Source organism: Anser brachyrhynchus (assembly GCF_964034855.1).
Source record: "Anser brachyrhynchus genome assembly, chromosome: 4".
Taxonomy (NCBI): Eukaryota; Metazoa; Chordata; class Aves; order Anseriformes; family Anatidae; genus Anser; species Anser brachyrhynchus.
The window spans coordinates 33848462-33867971 of record NC_137698.1 but is presented as its reverse complement, the minus strand read 5'-3'; the positions used below and the strand labels follow the sequence as shown (position 1 = coordinate 33867971).

At 41.1% G+C, this 19510-nt stretch overlaps 1 protein-coding gene across 22 annotated transcripts in view; it reads left to right on the top strand.

Annotated features, from left to right (window-relative positions):
* Nucleotides 1-19510, top strand: part of FHIP1A (FHF complex subunit HOOK interacting protein 1A) — a 95880-nt gene that overhangs the window by 64864 nt on the left and 11506 nt on the right. For 21 of the 22 annotated variants that reach the window (XR_013950204.1, XM_080589396.1, XM_080589391.1 and 18 more), the window contains 6 exons: nt 5869-6036; nt 9872-9951; nt 11408-11595; nt 12084-13121; nt 16657-16835; nt 17116-17254. Coding sequence is in view for 20 of the 22 variants with exons in the window: in XM_080589396.1 (XP_080445522.1) it covers nt 5869-6036; nt 9872-9951; nt 11408-11595; nt 12084-13121; nt 16657-16835; nt 17116-17254 (1792 nt within the window). In the remaining 2 variants the exon portion in view is untranslated. Of the gene's footprint in view, nt 1-5868; nt 6037-9871; nt 9952-11407; nt 11596-12083; nt 13122-16656; nt 16836-17115; nt 17255-17476; nt 17566-19510 lie in introns of all 22 variants that reach the window. The other variant, XR_013950205.1, reaches the window with a different exon arrangement.

Sequence of the window (19510 nt, the reverse complement as noted above, 5' to 3'; positions counted from 1 at the left end):
TGTAATTTGTGTAATTTCAATTTATTGAAGATAGTGCTAAAAATTTGTCAAATTATATGATTAAAGCTAATTTTTCATTTCTTAGTATTTACTGCTACACTATATGCATTTAATTGCTATGATGTTATTTCTCTACTTGGAAAGCTAGTTTTAAGCTGAATAAAGGAAAATTGTACCAGCTTTTTAGTGAAAAACGTTGCTGTTGGCCAAGCAAACAGAACAGGTTTCTAGGAGCACTGGCATGGTTCTGTCGATTAAGCTCTGTCAAGTGGACCTCAGTTACATTGCTCACTAACCCATCTAAATGAAAACCTCTAAAGTGGTATGCTACTGTGATAATTCAATAATACTTGCTCGATGATTACACTGCTCAGCTAGGGGGAAATGACCTGTAAATTATACTATACTGATTGGAAGTAGCATCTTTATAAATATCCTAAAAGAACATCGGTTTCCAGTTAGAAATAATCCCATCTCTCACCTTACTGAGAAGTGTTTGGACAGCTGCTGTAAAAAGGTGTAAATACAGTCTTAATGGAAAACTTTGAATAGTCTTATGCTTTGGAGAAGCCCATCAGTAGCTACAAAACTTAATTTTACTGGCTACAAAGTGGACATATGTTAAAGGTGCCATTCACTTTTTACATCAGGCAATTGATTTGAACTTTAACGAGGTACAAACTGAACCTGTTTATTAACTTAAGCAGAAGGAAGTTGAAGCAGTTCTTGTTTTCTGGTTCCTCCCTAAGTGCAAACTTTCTCTGTCACTGATCCTGTTTGTTCAGATGGGAAACTGATTGATTGAGGATAAAGCTTGCCTTTATTTCCTAGGTAGTTTTATCCTGAATCAATTCCCTGAGCCAATTCACTGTGCAATGAAGTGAAGCGTGAACACTTCTGCCAGTATAAGCAGGGGGCAAGAAGTTGAAAATGAATAGAAAGGAGAAGAGGGTGGGAATGGTTGAATTTTATTTTTTACTTTTTTAATCAGGGAGGAGGATTTATTCAGGTTTAAACTGCTCATGGATCTAGAAGGTAAGTTCTAATGAGGACATTCATGGTCTCTTCATAGGCAGTGTGAAATCCTTGTAGGAAGGAGAGGAGGAATCATGAAAGCCGTACTCTTGTAAGAAGGCACAAAGCTGTAAATTAGAAAGTATATTGTGCAGATCCCAAGGGAGAATAGCCAGTAATAAAGAATCAGTGCAATTGGTCTAACACAGTCAATGTAATATATTAAACTGAACTCGCAATGACAGTAATTTCTGGCTCTCTGCTATTACTTGGCACAGTGACTTGTAAAAGCTGGATCTCTTTACGGTGTTCTGCCTCACCATCTAATCAGTCATCAGAAGAGGCAAGAAAAGATTTACTAAAAATTATTACATAATAAGAGAAGGGTATTAAAATGCTAAAAGTAGCTTTCTGTTTTCAATAATCTCTGATCAAATATCTATTTGGCTATGAAGGCTCTCGGGTAGTAAAAGTATCTTGTAAAAGTATCTGTAATCTTCAAAGATATCTGTAACAACTGGGTGTTGTAAGGAAAAACATGTGGATGAGGCTTCCAAATGGTATCTTTTAGATACATACTTTATATGTGTATTTTTCAAAATTCCAATAACTTTTCTTCATTACAACTATGGATAATGGAAATAAAAATGGCAGAATCCTTGTCTGAGTAATGTAATGGATACAGATTTTTCTCATTTTTCATTTTCTATCCTACAATGTTATCTCAAGAGCAGAGATATCCCCAGTCTTTACCATTCCCGAGCAATTTTAGTAGAAAGGATCTAATGCAAAGTATGCTGCTGGTAGGTTTTCATTTTTTGCTATTGTAGCAGTGATGGATTTTAATACTGCTGAAATATCTTTATCAAAAATATACCTCTGAATTTTCTTACTTAGCAAAGGTCTTCTTCTAGAAAACTACCATGTCTTGATTCATCTCCCCTTATTATGGTATTTTTCTTGATCCTTGAATTATCAGAGGTGAGGAATATTCAGATTAAATGTCACACTCGTGGATATGTGAAAGTTTTGGCTTGTTTCTTATCATCCTTTCAAAGATGTTCACATAAATTCACTTTGAGGGCTAGCTAGGACAAATTATACTGAAATCAATGTTTACAGTGAAATACAGTTTTTTGTAAGCTGCCTCAGGTTTTGATTGTAGTGGACGTTCTTGATGTGTGTAGTAATGTTTTGTTCTCCGGGAACATTTGTTCTTTTGTTGTTTACCTAAGTACTGATTCGGATTTATTTATTTTTTTTAGAAAGGATTTGCCTACTTTACCCAAATCTGTCTCACAGGACATTAGTTTCAGGACAAACAACAGCAGGTAGTCTGAATGAAGCTTAATATCATGGTTTAGGTATCTTAGAAAAGAGAGATCTTCAATAATAACTGCACAAATTGAACCAGCCTTTCTTTCAACACTGAATGTGTTATGTACAATGTGGAACAGTTTTACCGAGTTAAAAGGGCCTTTGCAAAGGCTGATTTTTGCCTAGTGTGACTGGTTTCTCCAAACTCCTTCCTTAGTTAATTGCAAAAGAAAGTGAGTTCTCTAGAGGCTCATTCAGGACAGGTTAATGTATCCCAGTGAGTAAAAGGAAATTAGCCTCAAGGAGCTAAAATTAGCCTTTTTGAATACTTCTCATGGTGTCTCAAATGTTCAGAAATTACGCTTTCTGTCAGGAAGAGTAAAAACAAGAAGCACACACAGAATGCAAGATGGGGAAAATATGATATGACTGTAAAAGCACACATCTGCTTGCCAGCTCAATTGATCCTAAGCTGTATGCATGGCTTTTGTTTCAAATGCCAAAGAGCAATATATTTTGAGTTGCTATTGTAAGGAAGCAGAATGGCCATCTCTGTGCTGGTTTTATGGACAAGTTGCGCACAAAGGTATGCTGAGAGAAATCCCAGAACATAGTAGCAGTAATGTCACTTGTGTACCCTTAGCTTGCCTGCCTTGAGTGTTTTATGGTGAGCTGCAAAATAGACCCTAGCCTCACTTATTGCAGAAGCTTGAAGGAGTGTTGTGGTGAAGGTGGTGCATTTTCACTGGAAAATGCAAAAAGATTCCTATGAATCCATTTTAAACCTTTACAAAGCGTAGTCTCCTTCCCTCTTTCTCAGAAAACGGCTAAGCAGATTCAACAACATCCTTCCCAAGAAGAGTTAAGAATTAAACATGATGTGGCACACTGCACGAAAAACCTCAATTCAAACAATAGAGGTTTAACAAAGTTATAAGTAACTCTTCTGTGACCTATTTGGGCTGCTTTAAGTGCTATTTGGTGCTTCTAGCTCTGTTTAGTGGTGTCAGTGAGGTGTTGGCTACAGTAAAGAGGATTTCTTTTTTGTTTAGTCCCCAAGCTGCAAGGAACGCTGAACATGCTCTCAGAATTGAACATTTCTTTCCTAAAGTAGTCTCTTGCTGGCTTTCTTCTGCCCTTTGTTTCATTCATGATGCACACTCTGAAAAGCGTATGGCTTTCTCTTGCTGATACAAATGTAGCACAAGCTGCCCAAAGAGCATTGATTTCAGAAAAAGGTCACTGCCCTTGTGAATCTGCAGCCTTTGCTTGCTTTCATTTACCGTTTCAGTATTTTATATATCTACATAGGCCCATTCCTCTGCTGTCAGCGAACATCTGTGAAACCCGCAGGCCAAGTGCGTGCTTCATTTTCCTCATAAAGGATGAAGGAGGAGTGACAGAGACATAACAATATATTACTTCTGTCTGGCCTTTTCTTGGCAGAGGTTTTAAACTCTTTGATGAACTGTATGCTATCATTATGATGTCACATGATGGATTTCTTGGGGTTTGCTTTTTACTGTTTGCTGCTGTAAAACACAAAACAGAAAATGCCAGTTCTCAGGGCAACAGTCAATGGCTGTAATCAGAAAGCCTTTATTTAGTTAGTTATTTATTTTACCCCATGAGTTCCCACACCTTTTGGCTATTGCAAAAAAATGAATCTCAGCTCCAACCAGAAACAATTTCCTTTGTTGCACAGCCCCTCGCTCATTTCCCGAGCAAGTTTTGTGGTGGTTGGGATGTGGCGGTATTGCTGTGGAAATGTGTGCCTACGTGCATATGCACATAAAAAGGAATTTTATCATAATATTTACAGTAATGCAGAATTTGAACCAGAGCTGTAGCCACGGTGTTAATCCTGGTGATTTGTAACTTTGGGGTGCTTGATCTCACAACTTTTTTTTTTTTCACTTGAAATTTGTAGGAGAAGGAGGAGGAATGAATTCATAAACTGGATTCTGAGTTGGAGGATTATATGTTAATAGATGTTCTTTCAGGGAAGATCTATTTTCTCATTTCTGTATTGGGCAGCACTGAACATACAACTACAGATCTAGCAAACATGTCTGGCTGTTGTTTACTTAGCTTTACAAAGTCCACAGAGCCAGTGAAAATGTGCCGTATTCCTTTCCTTTCACTATTATGTTTTAGTGCTTGATTTTGACCAAAATAAACTGAGAAATGAACTCGCTTATTTCTGGTGAAAAATGTGCCTGTTGCAGCTTCCCTGGTGTTTTGTTTCTAATACCAAAATGAGCTAGTAGTCTGCTCCTTGATGTTAAGGATGTTGGAGCAGAGTATCAGAATAAAGCCTGAGAAAGAGAGGCAATCAATGACCTCAACTTCAGAGCTACTCTGCATTCTCCTCGTCAGTGCCCCCTCTCCATAAGGTCTGCAGGCTGTATACAGCATTCCTATGTTCTGTGTAACTGGCCAGAAGCAGCTTGTGATCTTAAATGCTTTAAAGGGAGCGTTTGCTGGATGACATTACTGTGCATGTAGCTAACGCGCGGCATAATGGAACAGGGATTTTAATATTTAAGGCATGTTACGTAAGTGCTGCCCTTCTGAGTCGCTTCTAAATCCTCTTAGTTCTTAAGTGACAGCTTTGATTCTTTTTTTAATAAAATCAGTCTTTTCATTTATCCAGCTAAGTTTGGTAAACAAAAGATGTTTAATACTTCCTTTCATACAGAAAGATTTTTGTGTATGAGGGCTTATCTTTGTACACTTAAGCTTATTAGGTTCCTGGGTAACTATTTTTAAAAAGCTGACTTTGCAACAGCAGTGTGTGGTGCAGAGGTGGCCTTTGGAATTTGCTGTGCCTTGCCAGTGCATACTGTCAATAGATAAGCTCCAAAAGGCTTGCATTAAGCAGAGTAGTATGGGCTATCCAAATGGTATGCAAGCGTCGCGTGGATATGGGACAATTGTGTTTTGACATACAAATAGGCAGTAGCAAACACTTTGGTCTTTGGTTTGCGTGTGTGTGGGTGTATACACACACCTTTTAAAAATTGAGTGAGATGGAAAATAGTGGCAAAATTGTGGATAGACATGTTTTGGTTCTTTATTTTTTAAAGCTCTGGACTTACGAGTTTGTACTGTGCTTTGATTCTGCTCTGTTGTCATTTATTTTTAATAACACGGTAGATCCAGGTATTCACTACATCTGAGAATGCTTCTGAGGAATGGCAGAAGTGTGATTCAAAACCCCTGACACAGCAGAAATGTGGTGGGGAACTTCTAGCAGGATTTGGCTCGTAGTATTTCAGTATGTATGAGATCTGGGGTGTTGGCAGTTTTGGGGAGTTTTTATTTCTGGGGAAGCAAAACATAAGAAATGGGTTCAGAATGCTTACGAGTAAGTCAGAAGCACATTACTTCGCAGGTTTAAAAGCAAGGGTCTCAGTATTTTGTTGGCAGCGTATGGAGAGCTTAGGGTGGGTGCTGAGTATCGTATACTTGCAGGGTAAGGATGGATGTTTTGCGTGCACAGTATGTTTGCATTTGCCTTTTATTTCCCTGTAGGTGACTGTGGAAGAAGTGATGGCTACTACTGCATACCTGGATCTCTTCTTGCGTAGTGTTTCAGAGCCAGCCCTCCTCAAGATTTTCCTCCGTTTTATTTTGCTGCATCGACATGAGAATGTGCACATCCTAGATACACTTACTAGCCGAATCAACACGCCGTTCCGGGTAAGACAAGCAGGAGGCAAGGTCAGGTGCTCAGTGTGGATGCAGGTTAACTAATTAAATGGGAGAGCCTGTGTTTGCAGTGAGCATTTGTCTAACTTGGAATTTTCTCCCCCACCCAAATGTGTGTTTTTAATGTTTTGTTGTTGTTGGTTGGTTGGTTGTGTTTTTTTTTTTTTTATGCTGGCAGCTAGCTATGGCTGCACTGCTGCACTGAGAAGTTGATAAATGTGCGAGGTGGTCTGACCCATACACAAAATGGGATAGAGGGAGATGAGGGCTTTTGGAAGTTTGAATTCTGTTAGAACTCTAAAGGGAAATTTGGAAGTATTTTCATTCTGGATATGGCTGAATTAGTGCTGCCATACATAACTCATCCCTAGGACTTATAAACATAATCAAGGTGAGGTGCATTTTTGATGTTTGGAGTTCTGCCTAGCAGCAACTATTTGCAAATGATCTTTGTAGGAGACAGTGGGAGCCCTGTAAGGATGTCTCCAAATTGCTCAAGTTGTGATTGCAGTATTGCCAATATATTTCTCAGGACACAAGTGTGTATTGTTGTAGCGTGTTTGCTTAACAGAGATATTGCCAGCTTTCTTGTTTGATTAAAAAAAGGCACTTTCTTGCTCAAGTGATCAGATTGCCACTTCCTTTTCTTTCTTCACTCCTCCGTGTAGTAAGGTTTATCTCAAATTTGCAGTGAGCCCCTTCCCAATATAGGCACAATGCGCCACAGTGACTGGAGAGCTAGCTTACGGAGATAGTCAAGTTACCTTTGCTAACAGTTTCATCTTCTGGCAGAAAATGAATACTTGTTGCACTGGACTACCCTTCTGAGCCTTGCTTGGCTGGCAGCCTTGGCTGAATCTTCTGTGGTGCACAACTTCATGGATGAAATACTGTATAAAGTTTTAGGGCAGGAGAAAGCAGAACACGAGCACATGCATTTAATCTGTGTATTAGGAACAGTATCTTTGTCTGGAATTTGTTTGGAAATGTGAGTGAACACAAATATGGATATATGCTGTTGTTACTGCATTTTTAAGATGGATTAACTCTGAGAACTGAAACAGCTTCTGTCGACAAAAATGCAAATGCTGTTGTCTCTGCTAATCATTAATTACTGTTCCATAGGTGAACGAGATTGGAATTCTAAAGACTTCTCTAGCTCTGAGTAACTCAGGATCCCAGCCAAAATGGTTCTGTGATACTAAATGAGTTTTCTGCAGTATAGCTTGGCCAAGTACAAAAGCCAGAGCTGCAGCCTTCTGTGTGGTTTCCATAGCACAAAAGCTGCATATGTTATTATTGCTGAAAATACTTATTAATAAATCACAGGATTAAATTTACGTACAGACAGGTGGCCAAATACGCTTGTAAATACTGTCCTCTTTATCTTCTGGTAGTACATTCAATCTTTTCTTTTTATGAAACGCAAAAATAGACTAGCTTTTCTTCTTCAGAAGGTTCTTGATTTCTCATTTGTCCTTGCAACCATATTGCAAATGTTTCCCTATAAACTGCAATTCCATAAATACAGGAAAATTTAAGGAATTGGCAGGTTTTGCACTCTGAGTGTACGAAGAACAGTTGGCTTGGCTTTCAGTTATTCTCTCAGAGGAAATGAGAATTGCCATTTTATCCCCACAACCCCTCACTGAAACACTCCTTTCACGTCAGGATCTGACTTCTTCCACAAGCTTGATTTGCAGCTCTTCGTCTCTGCCCCTGCATTCCTTTTAAGAACTGCAGTTCTGGTTGTTTCTTCCTTTCTTGCCCTTTTACTTTTTCTGTTTCTGTAGGCACGAGGTCTTGGACTAACAAGCACCCTCCTGACGGCTCCTGGTACAAGTGGTAGAAGGGCAATGAATTTGAGCTCTGCTTTGCCTCACAGCAGGCCAGCTCATGACTGTTCCCGGGTTATTTTCGCTCTGTGCCTGGCTAGCTGTCAGCCATGCTTTATTACCTTCATGCTTGTCCACATCCCAGCTTGTTTTTTGAGTGCAGGGCTTACTCACGTTCTCTTGTTCTTCTCTGGGTGTTAGTTGAATGACCAAACTAGCGAAGGTAATCAAAGAAATGTTTGCTTTTTAGAGGCTATCAAGTGAAGTTCATTAAAGCTTTACTAGTTAATAGTTCCACAGAGATAGCTACCAAGTAAGGGAAAATGTATGTCTGTGTATGTATATTTTACAAGAAATCTGTGCATTTCTCTGGTCTTTGTCACGATGGACAGTTGATCATTCTGTAGGACTGCTGAGTCACTGGTCTGAAAAAGAGAAGGGAAATGGTGAAACAAAGAGTCTTTTAAGTTGACGTTCTCAAGAAAGCATGGGCTGGAGAGAGGAACATAGCAATGTGCTGTTGCAGAGCTAGCTCAGAGCATTTTATCAGTGGGAGTAGGGAGCGTGCAGAGAAGAGGAGGAAATTCCACAGTTGGGAAGAGAAGCCTTGCCCAGGAAGGATGCTGGATTTAATCCTGAATGAATTACAAAGGACATTCAGTGACTGAAAAGAGTCAGAAAACATCTATAGCTTTTTCTTTATTTTGTCCTAATTTGTTTCTTTTTTTTTTTAGCTATTGAGAAGTGAGATTTATTTCATGAATTAATTATGTGATTAATATAGTGAGAGGCAAGATTAAAACCAAAATGAAACTCTAGGAAGGAGTCAACTTATGCTAAATAATTCTCACAAGAGTCAACCTGGTCCTGGGATCTAAGCCAGCTGTGAGATGCTGTTTCCAAAAAAGAGCAGCACAGGAGCACATGCCCAAGGGAATAGGTGTAAAGAGGCAGGGAAATGATGGTGCTGTTGTTCACAAAAAACAATGAAAGATAAGAGCTCACGCTTCTACAATGTTGGATGCGTCTTTGCAGTCAAGCAAGCATCTGTTAGGTAGAAATATACTGTATGATAGTGTTGAAAGTGTTATGTCTTATTTCGACATTATTTGTGACCAAAAATCCTGTAGAAGTCTCAAGTTTCTAGTCTGTCCTAAAGCTAGTGTGAAAATAGGGTGCCGATCACAAAAAGGGTATGATTTTTGCCTCTGCTGCACGTGACTGCTGAAATACTTGATTATGGGTGTGTTTGATCAGACCTTTGCCAATAAGGCAAGCACGCAATTCCAGTGAGGAGTCCTATTTTTCTTTTCCTTTTCCTTAGTCTCACAGAAAGGATCTTTGTACCTTGCCATGGTTCCCAGCCATTCAAATGACCTGTAATGGCAGGATTGGGAGCAACTCATATGGAGTGGATTCCAATAAAAAATGACTTGCGTAGTCCTATGTCAGTAAGCTATATTTTTCAAGGCAGTAGGGTGTAGAAGCGTTTAGTTTTGTAATGTGCAGAATGCTAATCGTTCATAACACATAAAACAACCAAAACTTGAGGTGGTTTATAGCTTTTTTCAGAAAAGACTTTTTGTTGTTTTAAGTTCTTTGTCGGGGTAAACCCTTGCACTTTATATTGTAAGTAATGGGATTCACTGATTCACTTTATGCTGAATTAAGCTGATAAATTAGGAAAAAAAATAAAGACTGGTAAATTGTTGCTTTGAGTTTCCATATAATTTAATGTTAATACCTTTTAAAGAATATTTCTTTTTTTAATAGCTTTTTTGAAGGAAAATTCTGGATCATGTTTTGCCAAAATGTAACATGGTATGTGTATAGCTCTAGACAACTTAATAAAATCCCATAGGGGTGCTGACAGAATGAAACAGCATACTAACAGTAACTTAAAGCATTATGTTCCGTCAGAGTCACTCTGTTATGCAGAATGGAAAGGTACAATTTCCAGATCAAAAACTGAAGCATTTATCATTTTCCAGCTCTGTGTGGTCTCCTTGGCACTGTTCAGAACGCTCATTGGCTTGCATTGTGAAGACGTGATGTTGCAGCTAGTTTTAAGGTAAAGCCCAAACTCTTCTCTCCAGTTTTCATTCTAATTCTGGGACATGTAATCTCAGCCTATGGATGCAGAGTTAGATGGGGGTTCTCCAAGACAGCAGAAATACAAGCTACTACAGAGATAAGAATATTTACGGTTCTGACAAAAGTATGCTAGACCTGTAGAAGCGTGATTTATGTCCTGCGATCTTCAGGAACAAGAGATTTTTCATGTGATTTATTTCTATAAAAGTGAGAGGAGAGAAGCTAAGAATATATTTATCACCTTCAAACTGCTTATTCCCTGCTTTAAAATGTATAATTCTTCTCTCCTGCATGTTTTCTCTAGTGTATTATATATACAGAGGACCTATATATTTGCTTGCAGCTTCCATCTCTGTTTTTTCACCTCTGCTCAGTCCCCAAGAACACTTCAGGTTCCTGAACTGTTGTACATAAATTGTTACGTAATGTGCTAGACACATTGATTATATATTACTGCTAACTGTTTGTTCTATGGGTTGCTTCAGAACACTACAATTATAATTGAGTATGTGTATTAGATTAGAGTTGATTACTTATGTGGAAATCCTGGTGTAACTAAATCAGGCTTTTAACGTTGTGGAAGGTGTGACTGTTTCAGGTACCTGCCTGTCCCTCCACTGATAGGTGTTAGGGTGAAATTCCCTGTAGATCTCCGACTGTTGTGCCTGGGAATGGTGTTAGGAACTCTGTGAACACAAGTTAGATTGGGACTCCCCTGCTAACAGCAGTACAGTCGAGTGCTGTTGTTTAATCTTTTGTTTATTTAGGGAATCCTTTAAAATTTGTTTGCATTTTAAATGGCAAAACATCAGCCCAGTTAACACTAAGGGTCTTAATAAAGTTCTCTTAAAAAGTTAAACATTCATTGCTCTAAAGAAGTTAAACATGAGAATGTTCTTCCTCTGTTCCTTGTTCTCCCCATAGCTTATTCCCTCCTCTGCCTGAGAGCTCTTGATCTAGTGCTGTAAAACACCTCGATGACCCTTCCCTCCTTTTTGCTGGCTGCTTGCCTGGCACATGTAAACTGGCTCTGTGGTTTTCCTAGAAAAACAAATAAATTAAGACTTCTGAGACAGAATTCATTCATAATGGGACCAAACCACCCGGCTAGCCCTTGACTTCTGCCCATCCTACACTTCCCCAATCCCTTCTTACAGCAGGCTTCCTCTGACCTATGAAGGAGCGTTCGTTTTTCCCATTCTGATGCAACTGATTTCGTATCTCTACTCTTCTTGACAGTTACTCATTGAACTGTAGCCTCACAATGTAAAGAGTCAGGGTTTCATGCTCTTGAGAGGTTTAGGATATGGATCACTGTCAAGATTATTGTTATTTCTTTTAATTTGGAGTGGGAAGGAAGGTGGAAAGGGAATTTTGTACGCGTTAGCTTTCTCTAACGTGAAAGGATGTGATGCTAGACACTGCTCTTTCAGGTATCTGATCCCATGTAACCACATGATGTTGAGCCAGCGGTGGGCAGTGAAAGAGAGAGACTGTTACTCTGTATCTGCTGCAAAACTGCTTGCCCTGACACCAGTCTGCTGCTCCACTGGGATCACCTTGACTCTAGAAAGCCAGGGAAAAGATTATATTCTCTGGACAAAAGCAGCACAAACTAAAGGTAATTGTTGCTCAGGGGATGACCAGATCATGAACTGAATTGAATTTGGCAGCAACTCATGGGAGGAGGTGGAAGAAAAGTGGTGGGTAACAATAAACCGGGCAATTAGGCTGCACTGGAAAGCTTATTTAATTCCTTCCATGTGTCCAGGCCTATGGAAACCTTATTCAACTTGGGTAGCTGTTAAAATATGCATTTGTGAAAATAACGTACAGATACATGATGGCGATTCTTGCAGCTTCACAAGTGCTTACAGTTGCTTTACAGGTTGGATGTGGGCTGCTCTCTCAGAAGTCTTGAGTTACAGCGCTGACTTGTTAGTAGGAACAAGTTGTGCATTTATGATCAAATCTCTTAATTCTTTGATCTTCCTGCCTTATTGGGTGGTTGGGGCTAAAGACCCCAGCTGCCATGTCTTACTGACTGTCCTGCTAGAGAACTTTTGTGTTTTCTTATTGCGTGGTATGAGTAATCTTCTTTACTTTCAGATTCTGGTAGAGGCACTTCTGAATCCACCTGCATTGTGGAATGTGGAAGAACTGTGGATATCAGCTACCTGCAGTACCTGGGGGAAGCTCAGGAAGCCATCCTCCAGTGTCTGAAGGACTGTAAGGTTTGGTCTGCTTTATATGATGGAGTAAACCCTGATCCAGACACCTTTATCCAAACGCTTGCTGAGGAGAACGATACAGATGTGGAACACCCCATGTTTCGGCTCCAGCAAAGGACACCCAGCATGTGTAGCTCCTCTCAAACAACTCCATTTGGTGAGAAGATGCAGCTGGAGCTAGAATGGGATGATAGCTATGACACAGGGATTTCTCCTGGTTCTGATGTGAGCTCGCCCCATCTGTATGATGATCTGGGAAGCACAGAGATGCAGCCACCTATAGAGCCACCAAAACACATTCAGGAGATGAAAAAAAATGCTATTATGCTCGTCAAAGGATCTTACATAGAAGAATCAGACTTTCAGGATGATGTTATGGTTTACAGATTATGTGCCCAGAAGGATGCTCAAGATGATAACTCCAAGGAGAAAACTTTAAATGTAGCCAAAGATCATCAGGTTGAAAGCCAGGCTGTTGTCAACGGGCCTCTTGAAAACAGCCAGCTGGAAACGGACTTGGATGAGCACAGTAAGAGAAATTCAAGCTTGACTCAAGGTATAATGAAAGAACGTATAAACCAGAAAATGGCTGAGACTGATCCACAGCCAGACTTGGAGTTGAAGCTTTCTCCTCAGGAGGCAGATCATAACTTAAGTGTAAGACTGCTGAGCACAGATGGTGAGGATTTCATTGCACAGTATGACAAAATTATTAAGGAACTGGATCCAAATAATGCAAGCTTGGAGGAGGAAAAGTTGGACACTCCTGACCATGTGTCCCCTGCAGAAGAGGAGGAGGACTTTGAGAATTTCTCAGCAGACACCCCTTCTGCAGAGAGTGTGTCGTCTCCCTTGGGACCTAAGGAGGATCCCTCTCCCAAGCGTGCTGCAAGGAGCCAGAGCGCTCCGTTTACAGGTGGAATGTCCTGTTAGTTACATACATAACAAATGTGAGACGGGATGGTGATTAACGGTGGCCAAACGAGATGGCTCTGTGCAGTGCACAGCGCAAGCGCAGAGCAAGGAACGGCGTTGGCAGTAAGGAGAGTGTGCCCAAACAGCTGGGACTGGCCCAAGGAGAGTGAAGGAGATGCGACAGGGAAGTACAGCAGAGCCGTGTAGTGACACGAAATTGCGGTTGTCCAGTTCTTTTGGGGCTTTTAGTTTTAATTATTTAAAACCTTGCGGTTATGTTGCTTGTGTGTCAGCACCGTTGCTCTAGGGGAAACTTGGTGGTTGAAAGGGGACCGGAGTAACCGTGCTAATAGACAGAGCCCGGGTAAATGATGCGTTTTTCTGATGCCTTTCATCTGACGCTGTCGATGCGGCATACCACTATTTCCCCCCTCAGCTATTTCACATTTTAGCACAAGGTGGCAGCACGGGTGCCACGTCTGCCCGTGCCTGTCTGCGTGCACTGCCCTGGCATCCCGCTTCTCAAGCGCCAGGGCAGCCCTCGCTGTTGGCACGCTGCGCTGTCATGTGCCAGACAACAATTTCAGCTTGTTCTCCAGAGACTGGCCAAAGCACTCCGGAATGACAGTGCTCCTGGAGGCTACAGTGTGCTTTTGATCTGTGCTTGTGCAGCTCCTTGCACTGCAGGCTTCTGATCTTTAATTAGGTCTCCTAGATACCACAGTAATGCAAACAATAAAAAAATAGTAGCGTGTCTAGGTTTTTCTCATCCCAAATGAGACTTCTGTAATCTGACGTCTCGTTCATGTGGAAGGAGGGGGGAAAACATTCATTTGTATCCACTGAGATGCAGCCCTTTCTGGTCAGCTGTGGCCAGCATGCCTGGCACTGTCTCTTAATTGAAAAACTCAGCCTGTTTATCCAGTCCATTTGCTATTTTCTCTGTGGTGGCAATTTCCTTGTATTAGAGGCTAATCACATTCAAACCTCTCCATTACCCATTATCTGCTGTCAAATTTAGCTCAAAAACGTTGTCCCTGTCTCACATTCTTCATTCAGTCCCTTCTTTCATTTCTTGATTTTAAAAACAAGAAAACAAAACCCAGCCAAACCAAAAAAACATGCTTTGCTCCCCATCCATAACGTGTCTTACTCTTAGGCTGCTCACCTTGCTTTATTGAAGGTCTTGGTGATCCTTGGTAAGAAGTTGCTCATAAAAATGGCTCAGAAATGTGGGATTGCAGGATCTTTCAAATATAATTATATTTAATGTGGAGTGCTACATTGCGTATGTAGATGTGTGGGATAAAGATTTTTGGATGCTTTCAGTTCTGGGGATGGTGTCATGGGATGGATGGGGCTTCCTGCTGCAGAATCAGCTAACCAGATGGAGGCTCTCACACCCAGTAGCTCTTAGCAGTGCAAAGATGCTCTCTTCAGGCTCACAGATCTATGAAGAAAATGTCCCATTGATGTCTATATCCAATTTAAAAGTTGTTTTTTTTTTTTCTTTAAAAAAAAAGTCCAATTTAAGGTTAAAAACTTAAAAACTACAATCATCCCTGTTTGCCCTGGAGCAAGAAAGAATGTGATGTTCAGGAACAGGAACATAGTGCATCACAGGTTTTTTTTTTTTTTTTCATAAATCAGTGCTCGACTTCATGGCCATGTGGACATGAAGTCAGGAAAGGAATATATTTTTTGTATTTTCATTGGTTTACTCGACTTCTTAACTAGGCAGGCTCGCAAATTCTTAGTTCCTCTGATTTGTATTCTAATAATTTCTTGAAGATACGTCACTCTACCACTGAGAATTTTATGTTGGTAACTGCTCTCAGAATGGCACACAGCATTTGTTACAGATGTCTAACTTCAGCTTTACCTACTCACACCTGAAGTTTGACCTACAGGAGAGGAACTGTGAGCTACCTCAGCTGCCTCCACTGCAACCCCTCCTGATAGAGATAGGGGCACATTGTACTGTGGTCCTCAGGAGCTCTGTGAAAGTGTCTGCACGGACAGGAGAGCAGGAAGCAGTAGGTTATGTTGGGACGAGAGAAAACTATCTCAACAAAAGGGTTTTGAGGCTTCTCCGTTGTATCCCCAGGCGGGGGGGATTCCTGCAGGATGTGATACCAGCCTTCACTCTGACGGTTGACGTGGTGGTTAAAAGGTAGCAGCCACATAAATCTCACCTTCGCTGGCCCTCCTACCTTCCCTCTTGTGTGTGGAGCTGTGCCGGCGTTAGCCGTGACGGATCACTCTCAGGGGAGCGCTTGCTTTGTACTCGCGGTCACTATAAAACATAATAGACTGCAGCCTTTAGTGGGGCTCTTTTAGGCGGAGCGGCAGTGCAGGCACTTGTGATTTGATCCTTGCTGTCGTGCTGGCCCCATACTGCTTTGGCCTCTGCCATGGTTTACAGCAGCGGTATAAAACTGGGCTGAACTATGCCCAGGTAGCTCGAAGGCAGCTGTTTGCAAGCTGAGGGGAGTGGGAATGGGCTGGGATTATGCCTGCCTTCTTCACCCTAGAAGTGCCAGTGGCGTGCGTCTTGTGCTGGGGCCTAGGGTGGATATTACGCATTTGTCGCACTGTGACCCTGTCACCCGGGGGTTCCCCTGGTTTCCCTGAGGGGTTACGCGCTCAGAGTCGTGTGGTGGGGCTGGCCGTGGGATGAGGGCTGTTCCCAGCGCTTAACTTGTGATCAGGTCACCCCTCAAGCACCCCACCGGCAGTGCCATCCAGCAGCACGTATGATCTGGTGAAAGGCACGCTCACCTTTGGAGAGGTTTGTTAAGCTTGAGCACTACAGGGTTTTGTACCCTGGTGGTAAATGCCTCTGTATTTCAGTGGTTATCCTCCAACATGAATGCACAAGCTAAAGCTATTATTTATTGCTGACATTTATATGATAAAGACTACTTTTACAAATAATTTTGCTTATAAATCTATCTTAATATCTTCCCCGCTTTGTGTGACTGTTCTCAGTGCTGAAAATGCATTTTCTTGTGATGTGAGCTATTGCAGGTTTTGATTTTATGTTTAGAGTAGCATTTTTGGATTTTCTTTACAAGAGCACAGATTTTTGATAAGACTATCTGCCTATAATTTACTTTGCCGAGCCCTTCTGTGGAAATAAGGCACAATGCCAGTAAAAAGGACAGATTCTTCAGCAGTACCATTCTGATTAACTTCAAAAGGCATGGAATGACAGACCATAACATATGAGGCTAAATCCTTATTGGCATATGTAAAGTAGAATGGTTGTGTATGTTAAGTATGCTGTTAATGTAAGTGGCTAGCTACTCAAATACTCCTACTCATGAAAGCTTTTAACATCTCTGTTAACTCTATTTTGTCTGTTCAGTTATGTGTTGTTTTTTTTTTTCTCCTTGCTGGCTTTAATTAGCATGTAGGAGGTCTGATTTGGTTGGTTATAATGATCAAAGTTCCTTTTCCATGCTTATTTCCTGGATCTTAGGATTTTTCTTCTATGAAAACAAAGGCATTGGTTCCTTCTCCTTTTCTTTCAGGACCGTTTATCAGCGTGGTGTTGTCGAAGCTGGAGAACATGCTGGAGAATTCCTTGCACGTAAATTTGCTGCTTATTGGGATTATTACTCAGCTGGCAAGTTATCCACAGCCTCTTCTTCGCTCCTTTCTGCTCAACACCAACATGGTGTTTCAGCCTAGCGTGCGGTCACTTTATCAGGTATTTGACCACAAGTCATGCCTATTGGAACAGTATTCTTGGTGTCTTGTTAAACTTTACTTTAGCTCTTTTCAGTTCCAACTGTTCTTCTCCCACTTGAGAGCCTTGCATCTCATTTCAATGTTTTAATGATCTTTTGTGCAAGGAACTGGAAGTTCTGCATGGCCATAACTTCTGTTGCAACTCTTCTTTAATGCATCTAGAGAAAGCCTGAGTATTCAAGCTGTGGTTGCACAGGGAGCAAGGGAGTAAAAAGTAATTGTTGCTCTTGTTTTGGCAGGTGCTGGCATCTGTGAAAAATAAAATTGAACATTTTGCTTCCATTGAAAAAGACTTCCCAGGTCTTCTCCTGGAGGCCCAGCAGTACTTGCTTTTTCGCGTGGACATGTCTGATACAGCTGAGGACTTGCTAACCAAAGGTAAATGTTAACCGCACTCGGAGGAGTGCTGGGTGGAATGACTCACCAGTTACCTCTCCCATTTGCTACAGCATGATTAAAAGTAGGTGTGGTGCGTTATAAATATCATTAACCAGATGTACCGTTCTGACTTGAAACTGATGATCCTCAGTAGGCCACAGTGTATGGATCTATTTGGATATTCTTTGCTCTTTAGAAGCTTTTATTATGTCGTTACTACAGAAAACGTCTGTTTAAAGGAGTAACAAAATCAGCTCTTGCTTGGCTTGCTGTCAGTTTGGCCGTAAACAAACTTGCTTTCAAGGCATGAGGTGAGGTGGCATATGTGCATGATTTCATTTTATTTTTAGCCTGACCTTCTGCTAGTCATTGGTTCTTTTTTTTTTTTGATAGATGTAGGGAGGACAGAAATCCAGAATAAATTGGTTTTGGTAACAATTGAATAAGGCTTCATATCATAGCTTGGGCTTCAACCGAGGGAGATAGAGATGAGCCAGAAAACTTCAAATGTGCTTTCTTGAATGAAAACATGAAACATAAAAATAAATGGGGGGATATAAGGCAGGGCACTTCAAGAGCAGTGGGGAGTTAAGCAGGTATTACCCCAGCTTTCCAGGGGACTCTGCAACATCTGCTGCTTGTCAAGGACAGTGTGTGCTACACCTGTCTTAACAGTTAACAATACTTACACTGCAGTGAGGGAAGCTAATAAAGATGAACCAAATGAAGAATCTTATGTTCTAATTAAGAAATTTCCAGAAGCAGCTGGGTGACTGGTAGAGTTAGGGGCCCTGCCCTGGTAGCATGTGGCTTCTCAGCTTGTTGCTGAGCAGGTGAGGTTGGGGTGCAGGTTTTCCTTAAAACAAACAAACAAAAAAACCTACCACCACCACCAAAAAAAATAATTCCCATGTGATGAGAATGCATAGAATTTAGTGAGAGCTGTGACCAGAGGGAAGATTCAGCACCAGGGTTCAAGAGGCGGCATTTACATGTGTTCTTATGCATCATTTGGAATCAGTAATGATCGTCCCGCCTTGCCTATACCTCTGTAAAGATGTTGTTTTCCTTGGATTTCCAGAGGTGTGCAAGGCAGGACTTACGTGCCTTCTTAATTGTGTTTTCATTTTTCAAGGCTCTGCAAAATAATTTACCTAGTTGCTAGTCAGCGTGGTGTGTGTTTGTGTGGTTTGCAGCACATCTGTTTTGCAAAATTATGATCTCGCCAAGGCTGCCTCTCGAAGAATTAGCCTGTAGAAGGCGCGTGCTGTAAATGAGCTGTGTGTTGCAAATGTCGGTAGGGGCTTAGGCTCTACGTTCTGGTGCCATAGATTAGAAAGCCGTACAATTAGGTGATGTTGTAGCTGGCACGTGGGAGACAAGATTAGGAGGCAACATTAAATGTCCTTTTTTTCAGGTGCTGGCAGTAAGAACTTTATATAATGCATTCCCAACAGAAATTCATTTGTCTGAGAAAACTCACAAGCCTTGCACTTAAGAGTTTTCAGTGCTGGTTAGTTGTATCTCAGTTAAATAACAGAGTAATTTGGGGCATTTATTTGTACTTCCAATTTTACGTCAGTTTTCTTCTGTGGGCTTCAAAATATGCCAGGCTGACTCATGCAGGTCATTATTTAAGATCTCAAAACAAGGCTGCTTAGTCACTCTGTTGGTACATTTTCTTCTGTCTTGTGGCAACCCCTGTAAAGAAGGTACCTCTTGACAAATAGATGGAGAGTAAATAAATGTCTGGATAACTGCAGATTTGGTTCCCAGCAAGGCTGGTGATGCAAGCAATCAAACGGTAATTCTTGGGGCAAGTTGGCTCACTAGTCCTTCGACACACAGCAGGTCATTGTATTGATTAAAAGTGCAAGGGCAAGGCAGGAACTGCTACACTAATGGTAAATGAAAAAGAATGAGGAACTCATACAGGATTCCTGTGCGGTGCTCGCAGGTGACATTCAAGCTAATAAAGCATTAGCTGTTCTCTGAGGGGTTTCTTCCCCAAACAGAAGTGATGAATAAACCCCCAAGTTTATTCTAAAGGCCTGAGCATAACAGGCCACCTACAGAATTTACATCTGAAAAACACAAGCCGGATTTAATGGGGAAAGCAACTGTAAACATGAAATATTCCAAAGTATTTTCCTTCTTTTGAGAGTGAGAGCCTCCAAAAGCATTTGAGCAGGAAAGGCTGATTTGTTATTTTCTGCTTGCAGTGCTATATGGCTGGCTTACACAGTAGTTGGGGTT